This window comes from Aptenodytes forsteri, unplaced genomic scaffold (genome assembly GCF_000699145.1).
Source record: "Aptenodytes forsteri isolate BGI_AS27 unplaced genomic scaffold, ASM69914v1 Scaffold1, whole genome shotgun sequence".
Classification (NCBI taxonomy): Eukaryota; Metazoa; Chordata; class Aves; order Sphenisciformes; family Spheniscidae; genus Aptenodytes; species Aptenodytes forsteri.
This window is the reverse complement of record NW_008795035.1, coordinates 3,819,055-3,831,137: the sequence shown is the minus strand read 5'-3', so window position 1 is coordinate 3,831,137 and position 12,083 is coordinate 3,819,055. Positions and strand designations below refer to the sequence as shown.

Sequence of the window (12,083 nt, the reverse complement as noted above, 5' to 3'; positions counted from 1 at the left end):
GCCCTTTACTATTTGCAGGAAACCCAAGTGTAGAGCCTACTGTTGATACAATATTTTAGAAATTATCAGTTTGTTATAGCTGTTTTGTCACCGCAGGAGATGCATTTTGTGTAAAGTTGGAGTTAAATCACTTAAGGCGAAAATGTAATGTAGTTGTTCCTAATGATCTTCATGGTGCTACAAAGGTAATCAAGTCGTTTGTGTGTGTAGTGACTGCACATGCCATCAGACAGCAACTCTTGCCATCCGAGAGCACATACTTTGCATATGCAATTTCAGCTGTTGTATAGAAAACAGCTGGATTTGAGAGCTCGATCTTCATTCATAAGCATCGTCACAGATCGTAGTCTACGCCCAAAATTTCACTCGGCTTTGAGCATGTGCTCGTCCCTGGGATTTATGAATGATCTATGTGCGTTTGTTGGAAATTTCCATTTGTGTGTGTTATACAAAACATAGGTGCCTCCACATATAAATCCAGTTTTCTCTTAGACCAGTTGGAGACGATTTGTTTTATCAACCTTTATTGTCCCGGTATTTTACTGAGAAAGAGCATGCTAAATACCTGCTGTAAATCCAAAAGTTAGAAGATAAGATTAGTAAGTGGATAATGATTCTTCCCGTTCTTTGACTATAAAATGTGATGTGTGTTCATGCTCTTATTTACAATTTTGTCATAAGTGTTCTGAATTATCTGAGGATACAATGGCAGTCCTTTTATTCACAAACCATGCAATAAAATAGATTTATTTATATGCACTTTTAACGTGTCTTTCCTTTCTAGCGTTTCAAGTTTCTCAAAACACAGGCAGGCAAGAGCAAGCTGCTTTAGCAGGAAGACAACGTTACCCATTCTTATGCAGGATACATCTTAATTTAAAAAAAAAAAAAATTATGCCTTTTCTTTCATCTTTACAATCCTCCTTTTAAAACTTTAAACACTGTTTAAAGTGTTTAAAGCCCTGCAACCCTGACTGGCTGTGCTAATACTTGTACGTCAAAACTGCCAGACTGGCTTCGGAGCAGATGACCTACAGCAACTTGTAGAGATTGGGATCGTTACTTTTCATCTTTATCTTTCCTTTCCCCGGCCTCCCCCAGCTTGATATAACCCTCTTACAGGAAGCGTTCAAGCCTTTCCCTGAAGTCTTCTACCTTTATTTTTGCCAGTAATTAGAAAAAATAGGAAATTGGACCAGAAAAGCTGTGGTTTCATATGGCCCCATCGTACCTTCAGATCTACCTCTTTCTACTTTTTTCTATGTCTTGATAATCCCTTGCTCGCATCCTGCAGATATCTCGTGAGCTCATTTGCATTCTTTAATTTAATTGACTTGCTCTTTAGGAATAGAAGACATTGATTTTCTTTTTTAATCCAAACATATGTCTTTTATGCCTTAATAGACTGTCAACATTGAGTGAAACAGAGGAGGGGGAGGAAATAAACAAAACCAAATCAAACCAGAAGACGCTAACAGCTCCTTTTTTTCTCCATGGGTTTTTACTGTGATTGGCCAGAGCTGTAGGGGTGTCCCTCTTTTAGAAACACCCCCATTCCTTTTGAAAGAACCTCCCTGCCAAAGAATGAAAATGTTTTTTCTTGCCAAAAATTTTAAATTATCAAAACTTTGGAGATCTATGAACCATAGAAATATAGTAATCTGAACAGTTTAATAGATGATAAATAATTTTAATAAATATATTTCATGCTTTTTCCAGTTTGCAGAGAAATTCCAAGAAGTAAAAGAAGCTGCCAAACTAGCAAGGGACAGATCTCAAGAGAAAATTGAGACCTCAAGCAATCATTCCCAGGTTTGTAATTTAGCTTTAACACCTGCGTGCATACAGGATAAATAATGTACAGTTAAATTTTCTAATGGACTATACCAGCTTCTGGCAGCCAGCTTAAAGTATATAAAATGAAGATTGCCGAAGGTAATTGTCACCTGCTGGACATTAACATCGTCAGAGGAATATTTTTCATCCATCCATGCTCTTTGCCTTCATTTGTATCTAACTTTTTTCAGCTTCAAGTTCTTGAGCTGTTGCAGCTTTTTTAATAACAGGGAAAGCTATACATCCTTTGATTTGTCCTGTTACACATACTTTGGGTCACCGGAAAGTAAGCCAGAGTAGTGCTTCAGCAGACAGTAAATGAGATTCATCGAGATACTTCTTTTTGTCATCTGCCTAATCCACTTCCGCAGGAGTTGGGTTTGCCAATGGCGGGACTGACTTCGTGGCCACAGTGGTTCAGTGCCTGGACGTGATGAACTGAAGGCTGCGGTGTGGGAACAGAGGCAGTGCTTTAGCGAGGGGATGGAAGAAGCTTGTCTTGCATATTTGTACAATACACTTTTCTAGACAGCACACCCTGATATAGCCAAGCGCCTCCGTGTCCGGGGAGATCTGGGTTTCTTACAGATTGAGGAAATTGAGTGTTGTTCCAGTCTCTCTATATGTTAGACTGTAATTTCATATGCATGGCATTAGGTAAGAATGAACCGCGTTCAGCGGGCGTTCTTGGCCTGGGCTAATGTTCGGGGGAGGGTTAGACGAATTTTGATCAGAGAGAAATTCAGATGCGTGATCAGAAAAAAGTCGCTGAATGCTCTCAGTCTTGCAAGTAACCCCCTTTGTGGGGTCCACAAATACGACCTGAGAGGCTGACTTTGGATACTAATTTTTTGAAGGCTTTGGTCATGGCCTTTATGGTTCACTTTGTTTGTTCTCTGTTGGTGATCAGCACCAAGCAGGCTGTGAATGGCAGCTCTTTGGAGGAGCAGTATCTTCTTTTTTTTTATTTTTGGTTTGGGCTTCGTGTGCTTCCAGGTGCACTGTATTGTTTCATTATCTTAAAAAAAGCAAACCGCCTTCAGAAAACACAAGCCTTGTCAGTTAAAACACTTAAAAAAATGTTTTTGGAACACTTTAAACTTCCATTTTGTGTATCATTATCATTTTTTCATTCTTTTTAAACAGACAGGCTCTGCAGCCAAGATGTAAAGGGTATGTGTTTGTTACCACTGTTCTGCCAGGAGGGCATACGCAGCCTAGGTCTCAGCAGGGTGGTGTGGGATCAAGATTACAAAGAAATGGGTGTCGCGGTGTTGCAGGAGATGCAGGAGAAGAAGCCCAGTGTTCGTTTGTGTGTTGTGCTGCAGGAATCTGGACGTGAAACACCATCTTCCACTCGAGCATCCAGTGTGAACGGGACAGACGACGAGAAAGCATCACATGGTGGTCCTGCTGAGGCACATCTCAAGTCTGAGAATGATAAATTAAAAATTGCTCTAGCCCAAAGGTGAAGTTCCTTTAATACCTAAATTGCATTGGAATAGCGTGCTGTAATTATCTGATGGCTAATGATATTAACAGAAATTATTCAAATGTAATTGCCTTAATTTAAAATGATGCAGCAGAATGGATGAATGAGCAGATTTTAGCAAGTACCTCCCGGTATCCAGTTGAGAGATATTTACCATTTAGTTTTTTCCTGATCTAGTTCATGATGAAATAAGATCTCTTTTATTCTGCTGATGCCAACTCTTATAAGCACCTTCATTTGTGAAGTTTTAGAGCTACAGAAATAACATTAAAGCCATGGGGGAGCAATTGCTACTGATAACACATGAAGCCAATCTCTTCTTCCTCTTTGAGTTTGCTACATTTACTTTGATGAAAATAGATATGGATATTTAAAATTATAAAAGGGAATTAACTCAACCTTAAAAAGTTGAAGCGAGAAATACAATCTCACTGGGCTGCTTAGAAGTCTTAGTGGGATGTTTCTAAAGCTGTGGACAATGCCCCTTGAAGTCACATTTTTTGCTACTTGCTTTGATAAATTATTTGAAAACGCTGAGAGGAGTAATTTGCAGCCGTAGTGAAAATACAGGCATTGGAATATGCAAAGTTACAACATTAAAATACCATCATTCTCTGCTGGGATCTTGCCTTGTCCGCCTCTTGCATGTGAATATATCTGTGAACGGAAAGAAGATATAACAGGATCAAGCTACTCTTAAAAAGCTATTTAAAAAATAAGGCAGCAGCCCCATAAGCAGCGTTACCCAGTGAGCAATTCTGAGGTTGCATGTGTTATCTTTGAAGTACATCGTCTCTCTTTATTGATATTTCAATAGCGTAACCTATTTCAAATCGTAACGTTTGCTCATTCCTCCTGCTGAAGACACCTCCACAGGCAAGTAGCAGCTAGAATGTAGGGAGTTTCAAAGCCTTCCTTCCATTCATTCTCTAATCTCGTGCTCTACGCTGCAGTTTGAAGCTTTGGGGAATGAGTAGTTTAATTCTTCAGCATTATGTAACTCTTTTATATTTAAAGCTGAGCATTCAAAAAAAATCAAATATGGGTAGTGTCAACCCCCTGACATCTTCTGTTCTGAATTATTATACCATCTGCAAATGTGTAGAGTCGCTTTGTTGCATGGGTACCATGTCCCCAGGCCTGCACTGCAGCGGGTGCTCAGCGAGGCACAGCCGCGCCACTCTGGATGTGAGCACAGACCGTGCCCAGAGCCAAAGTAAAACCCCTGTTCCCAAACGGTGGAGATCCCAGCTGACAGCTGAACCCTACAGCCTGCTTTGACAGCAGGACTTCTGTTCCAGAAGCACAGGTCACTGTTGCTGGAGTTGATAGAGCCCTTTGTTTTGGCAGAGACGGTCAAATTAAGGCTTATGTCCTCCTTAGGCGGGCAATGGCTAGGGGCAAGTACTTACATCGGAGTACGCTTGATCTTATAGCAACCGTCATTGGTAAACACGCACCACGGTCGGATGAGGCTGCAGTCGTGTAAAGAGTAATGATACGCAGGATTATAAGGTGAAGCCACCTAATGGCACCCTGGTTTTCTCAGTTCATCCAATGTGAAGAAGTGGGAGACGGAGCTGCAGACGCTGCGGGAGAGCAACGCCAGGCTGACCACGGCGCTGCAGGAGTCCGCGGCCAGCATCGAGCACTGGAAGAAGCAGTTCTCAGCCTGCAAGGAGGAAAACGACCAGCTCAGGAGCAAGGTAGCAGAGCATACCCACAGGAGAGCCGTCTCTTCCAGTTAGCTGCTCCTGCCATTGCTCTTTCTCTTGGATTTCTGCTGCTTTATCTTTGTGTGTTAGGAGGAGGATTTTGTCTTTGAATGGGAAGTGGATGGGGGGCATTAAGGGCAGCTGCTTCCCTCTGCACACAGCGGGCAGGGAAGTTCAAAGGGCTGGGGATCAGCGGGAGGACTGGTGCTGCCGCATCACGTGAAGCTCCCTGCCTCTTGATTTGGGAGACTTGGCGTCAGCAGGGGTTGCTGGCCAGGGTGATAAACCAGAATGGTTTTAAAAGTGGGATTACTATTGTGTACCCCTTTCAAAGCTCATTTAAATACTGCCAGATGATGCATGAGCAGAAGGCAAGGTTATGGCCTGGTTACCCACAGGAAGCCAAGCTGGGAACCGCTCAGTATTAGAAGCAAATCCCGATGGCGGGCAGGGGAATGAGGACCTGAGTTATGTCCTCAGCACTGCGGGCTGTGAGCCGGGTCCTCCGGCACTAACGCCGGGCACATCTCGTCCAGGAACCTGCCAAAAGGCATCGTCAAAAGCCTTTTCCCCTCCGTTATTGAGCACAACGTTTCTCAGTAGTGTAAGACTGAGGGTGAGCCGCGGCTACAGCAGAGAACAACTGCGAAGTTTAAATTTTTAAAGCCTCAGTTTGAGTATTCATTGGTACTGTCCCTCAAATAATACAGCACTGTCTGTAACAGCCCCACACAGGGCTGGCACCAACCTGAGCAGGGGGAAGCTTGGTTTCCGTGGGCGCTGCTCGCAGGGGTAATTTCACTCTATTCATCTTAAAAGTCTTTGAAAAATCTGGACCCTTTCCCTGCTCGCTTAGATGGATCACTGGGACGTTTGGTGTAGAGATTGGATTGTATGAGTCTGGTGAGGATTTTTTGTTGTTTAGTGTTTGCTTTCAAAGAGGGAAGGAATTTCAGATCTTTTTGTATGTCAGTAGGCTGCAAATAGTATTTCAGCATTGGAGGTGGCCTGGGTTGCCTGTCAGCACTGAAATTCCATGTGGAGCAACCTTTTCCCCAGACGGATACTCTCTATTTGCATGTATTTTAGGTGTGCACAGTGACAATTCAGAGATCAAACCGGAGCTGTATTAGCTGATGTTGCATTAATCCATTAATATTAGTTGTTACGTGATTTGGATTCCTACATCCAGTCTCTTTTGGACAGGGGAGAAGTGAGAGACTGGAACAGTAAGTTACAAGAAAATAGCATAATTTACAGTGTAGTTTTTTACTTTTCTATACTGTTGCAGAGAAAAGTTGTTCTCATTAACGTTAACTGATGAAACATGCCACATCTCAGTAGCTGTAGCCTAGCTATAAGATGATTATCGAAACACTGCCTTACTACAGCTGCAAAGTCATCGTGCCGGTGACTAGCCAGACTGTGCAGCAGCACTGCCTGTATAATGCGCTGTCTTATTCTGTGCAGAGAGGTTTTCTGAGCTTTTCCCCCAAGTAGGTTCCTTGCTCGGCGCTCACGCTGCATCACTGCAGCGCCCTGGGAAGTTCCTTCTCCTTTATTAATTGGGTCAGAATTTTATGCATATAGCTCTACCTTCAAATGAGGGAAGTTGTAATCCCAAAGCGACGTGAAGCTGAGAATTAAAGTACATACTTTAATGAGCTGGCCCGTCGGCCTGTGGGAAGAGCATCTCCTGGGAGCTAAGTCCAGAGCTGGGAGGAGGAGGTATGGAGAGAGCACGTCCCTGGGCGAGAGAACAAAGCGGTGCATGTTGCTCTGAACTGGTTCTTCCCCCAAAGTTTTGATGTTTTGTCCCTCGTACTCCAGCCAGAATAATAAGCAACCCCTGAGGAGGCAAAGCTGGGAGCACTGGCGAGACTTCTTCTCCTTGCTGCATTAGGAAACCCCATCCCTTAGAGTCTCGTGTTGGTTTCATAGAAATGAAGTGCGGATTTTATCCCCAGCCCCACTTATTTTAGCAGCTTGGTGTTTTGCGCATTTTTGAGTAATTATATGAGATACTGTGTGAGAGAGAATAAACACAGTCCCAGGGCTTCCTAGTGGATGTGTAAATTGGCTCTTTTTAAGGAAAGAAGCGACAATTTTGTTGCAGTGAATCAAATGCTATGATGTAGGAAACAGATCCGTGCCAAACTAAAATTGTCCGTGCTTCCCTCTGCTCAGTGGAGCAATGCCCATTTACATCAGCCGTAATCTGCCCCAAATTTCCAGAAGTTTGAAAAATTTCACCTAATGTCTGACATTTCTTGAAGATTGAAGAACTGGAGGAACAGTGCAATGAAATAAATAAAGAGAAGGAAAGAAACGCGCAGCTGAGTAGACGTCTCCAGGAACTGGAAACAGAACTTCAGGACAAAGAGCTGGTAAGTGCCCTGAACGCAGAAATGGCATGCTTTAGAGTTTGAGTGGCTGTGTCTGCTTCTCACTTGGCATGTAGATTTATGGACTGACTCACCTACAGCCAGAAGAAGCCCGATGTCTCAGGGTGTCACCCGTTTTTAGATTTTCCATGTACAACTTTAGCAATAGCTTGATAGAGTTCCTCAGTCTCAATCTCATGATGTGTTATGCACTGTGACAGCACACTTCAATTCGGCAGTGGTTAACAAACATGATACTTTTATGTATACAACACTTTACTCCTAATGGAAGAGCTGGGGTGGTGAAACAAGTTATCCAAAGCCAGACAGATGTATGCTGAGAACAAATTCGGTTGCCAGTCCCCGTGTCCTGAATTCCCGTAGACATCAGGAGCATCATTAAAAAGACATCATTTACAAAATAACTTGGCATTTGTGTAGCAAGTCCTGTTTCTTTATCCGGATGGCTCCTAGTCTTCAGCTTTGCCGTTTTACGGTCTCCCTCTGATCTCAGGACTAATGCCAAGAGTGAGAAATTCAGATTCATTTAGAGTACCCCAGTTTGTCATTTTTGACATACAGGGTGTTCATTTTTCTACGGAGAATGATGTTGATGGCTTGGAGCCCCTGAGCAGTGGGGGAAATAATAGGATCCTTGGTTTTTTCCTTCATTACAGTGACCAAATGCTCTGTGCTGGCTGAAGACAAAAAGCTGTCAGCAGGTGCAGTGAAGTTTGCCATGTGCCATTACAGCGTCTCTGCTGGTGCTCTTAAAAGCAGTGCTGTTAAGGGGTTTTAAGATGGCACAAGGAAATAGTTTAGGGAGATGGATTTTGATGCACTGTTATAAATATAATATGTTTTTTAACCAGTATTTCAAAGGAAATGTCATGCTTTCTTCCCAACCTTTCTGTGGTAATAGCATGTATAATAACCCTTATTCTCTGCTAGCGTTTTCCTCAAGATTCACATTTTTACGGTACCAAATGAACCAGAAAATTGATTGACTTGTGAATATTACATGCCTATCTTCCATTTACACTGACGATACACTAACTTGTTTTCAGACTGCGTACTTACATTAGCAGGTTCTTGATTAGGTCTAAACCACCCATAAATAACCTTTTCATGGTCTGCAATTCAAATCAGCGTGAAGCCTGCTCATGGATGTTGCCGTGTAAGAGGAGCTGCTGATACCCTCTTCATGTAGGAAATGAGGAGAGAGAAATGTAAAGACATGGGAGTCAGGACAGAGCTATCTAGCGAAATGTTTATATTTATATATACACCGTATGCCATGTGCCGTATAGCTTATCTATAGTATGTGGGTATATATATACATATGCACACGCTGTATTATACTATATATAGTAAATATACAGTATAGTAGTGTGTGTGTATATATAGTAAGTATATATAGTATAATGTACTTATATTTTGAGATCTGAGCCCCCAGGCATTATTTATGTATATGCAGATATATATATGCATGGGAATCGGGGGGACTTGAGGAAAAAACGTTATTGTCTGGTTCTGTGGAAGAGCTTGACTTACGGATTCTGTTACACTCGCATTGCGCTGTAAGTTCGCCTGTTAGGGAAGAAATCCTATTTCGCAGCCAAGACATCTGCCTTTCAGATAGGACTGGTTTTGCTGTCCTGGGTCAGTACAGCTCGGAGGGGATATACCCCTGCTTAATCTTGGGACCGTCACCTACGTGGGCAGCTGTCTGGAGGAGGCTCTTGCACTCTCTTCAAGTCACAGAGTTTCTCTTGGACCTGCAATGTGCTTTTCAGACGCTCTGACGATCCTTCTGTAAAACGTACAGGCTTTCTTCGAGCCTTTCCCTACTACCCACATCGGTGGTGTTCGTTTGTGGTGTTAATATATTCAGCTCTCTCAATTTCCATCAGAGACACGGTCTCCTACCAAGTCGCGTTGCTCTTTTCATTAACTCCTTTCAGCTAGTCCTCTCAATTTGGATAGTGATGCCAGAACCAAATACAAATTTCGGAGGGGGGCGTTCTCAGAGCTGTACAGTGGAGGAGAGCCCGTTACAGCTGTGCTCTGTAACGACGCCTCTGTCTATGCAGCTCGTAATGCCATTGGCCTTTTTTTGCTGCCATATATCATTGAAAATTCATCTCTAATTTGCTCTTTGCTACCACCTATAAATTGCTGGTAGCATTACAGCCCTTCAGATTTCTCTCTTATTGAATATGTCTTTTGCATAGGCATGTGTTTTAGGTTAAGATTTCATTGATATAATTAAAGGCATTCGTGCTAGAGATCGGATCGCATTGTCTGTGTTAGAAGTACGAAGTCACAAATATAGTGCAAAAATGTATTTTCGTAGAAAATTAGCATGTGTTTTGGAATGCAGACATGCTATTTTGATTATTTTACATCCAAATACAATAACATATGCAAAGTCATTTCATATTCTCAAATTTTCATTATGTTTTAAATTGAAGCTTGCAATCTTTTTTTTTTTTTTTTTTAATGTTTTCAAAGGAACTGGAAGAGCTCCGAAAGCAGGGTGAAATTATACCGCAGCTAATGTCAGAATGTGAATCTGTATCTCAACAATTACAGGTACAGTTTAGCAATGAAATTAATTTTAAAATAGTTGATACATTTACTTTCTTTCTCCTAACTGAATGCTTTTCTCTGTTCAGACTTCAATGTTTGAAGGCAAAAGAGCTCCAGTTTGTAAAAACAGATATGCTAATTACGTGCAAAACACATCGTGCCCTTCCCAGCACAGGAGTAATTAAATAGCTCCATTTCTTTGCCTTGCAGTTGGCAGAAATTAGGTTGCCTGGGATCGCGTTGCATCTATCTCCTGCAGATTCCAGGCTATCCTGTATCCCGTATTTCTGCTGCTCTGGGCTTGTGGAGCCGCACCGCAGCCACGTGTGTCGAGCAGCCCTCCAAGACCTGCGGCTAGCCGCCGCAGTGGCACTAGGGAAGGCTTTTTGGAAGGAAGCGGATGAGCGTAGCTGCACACCACCAGGGAAAAAAAGTTCACCTGAGGATGCCTTTACGTGCTGCCTCATTCCTTTCCAGCAAAGCGTGGCTCGCTGTGGCTCGGTTTTGCACATGTGGCTCCTCTGCCGGGAGGTGCTCGCTCGGAGCGGAGCTGGATGGGCTGCGGGAGTCCTGCCCCAGCCGGAGGCTGGGCTTTGGGCATCGCTTGTTAAAGTCGGGGCTTGTGTAAATGCAATAAGTTAATACATGAAAGGAGAACAAATATAAGCAGTCTCATCAATGAAGTCAAATCCAATCAATCAAATAAGCCATCACTCTGATAATCTAAACGATCTAAAATCATTTAGAAGGCTACTGAGGAGTGCAGATGCTGAAAATGGTTAAAATATGAATTTCCTTTGATTCAGTATGGTAAAATATGTTGTCTATGGGTTTTGGTGAGAATAAGCATGTGCTTACACACGTGAAATAGAGAACAATAGGCAGAAGAGCTAACAAGAAGGGAAAATAATAGAACAAACTGCAGCAAGGGAAGTGCTACGTGGCTGCCCCGTTCCTTGCCTGGGTGCTCACACAAAGTGGAACTTTAAAAAAACCCCAATAAATCCAAAAGTGCTGAATAAAGCAATATTATTCCTCAGGCAGTAATTTCTAAGCTTGTTTTTCAAGGTTAAACCACCGTAGATAATTCTGTGTGTAATTGGTGGCACAGTGTCTAATTCTGCAACTGTAGCAATGACAAATACATGCACAGTGCATTATTTAAGTCCAGCTGAATTTTACGATGTCAACCAGATGACAAAATCTGATGCAAAGTGTCTTTTCCACTTAATCTGTGTCCTTTCCTGCGTGGGCTTTCTTTCCTTTTAATCTGACTAGCACATGTCGCTTGCTCTCAGAGGTGCTTCTCTTCATCAGTTTGCAGAAGTCGAAGCAAACTTTTACAGCCCGGCTGCCGTTTGTTGCTTTACCCTATTAATGCTGTTCATCCTTCTCCTCTATGATTCATCTTATTGTCTCTTTTGTCTTTAAGGCTGCTGAGAAAAAGAACAAAGACCTCGAAGAGAAAGTCAGAACGCTAAGGACAGAAGTTGAAGAGAGCAAACACAGGCAGACCAACCTTAAAACTGAATTAAAGAATTTTTTAGATGTACTAGACGGGAAGATAGATGAATTACATGATTTCCGACAAGGACTGTCTAAACTTGGGGTTGACAACTAGATGGCAATAGATTTTTTTGTAATCTAGGGTCTGGATGTTTGATGTTTTGTTGATCCCAAACATGTGTTTCACAAAATATAACTAGAATGTTCCACTTGTTTGCATTGTTTTTGTACATAGAGGCTGAAAATTTGCTGTGGGTTTGGGGGGGGGGTGTTGTTTGTTTTGTTTGTTTGTTTTCCAAACCAATCGTGCTGCTCACTGAATTCTGTTGAGATTAGAAACTTTCTATATTGCTGCTCTGGCTTCGTGGGGTTGGGAACAGGTAGAGGGTTCTGTCTCAGGAATCTGGAACTAGATCTACCTTAAAATGAATATGCAGTTAGTTGTTGCAGGGAAATTTATATCTTTCTTAAGGGCTGTTGCAACCATAGAAACAGAAAACAAGTCTTTTTCTTGTCCGGACTATCAGCACTCCTAGCAACATCCACTTTTACTCCTTG

The 12,083-nt window shown here is 42.3% G+C and overlaps 1 protein-coding gene across 1 annotated transcript in view; it reads left to right on the top strand.

The window, feature by feature from the left end:
• The window catches only part of HOMER2 (homer scaffolding protein 2), a 38,513-nt gene extending 26,779 nt beyond the window's left edge, over nucleotides 1-11,734 (top strand). Inside the window, exons 4-9 of the mRNA XM_009276615.1 lie at nucleotides 1,720-1,812; nucleotides 3,165-3,304; nucleotides 4,878-5,034; nucleotides 7,320-7,430; nucleotides 9,942-10,022; nucleotides 11,452-11,734. Coding sequence (XP_009274890.1) covers nucleotides 1,720-1,812; nucleotides 3,165-3,304; nucleotides 4,878-5,034; nucleotides 7,320-7,430; nucleotides 9,942-10,022; nucleotides 11,452-11,640 — 771 coding nt within the window. The 3' untranslated portion in view covers nucleotides 11,641-11,734. The remainder of the gene's footprint in view (nucleotides 1-1,719; nucleotides 1,813-3,164; nucleotides 3,305-4,877; nucleotides 5,035-7,319; nucleotides 7,431-9,941; nucleotides 10,023-11,451) is intronic.
• The last annotated feature ends 349 nt before the right edge of the window (nucleotides 11,735-12,083 follow it).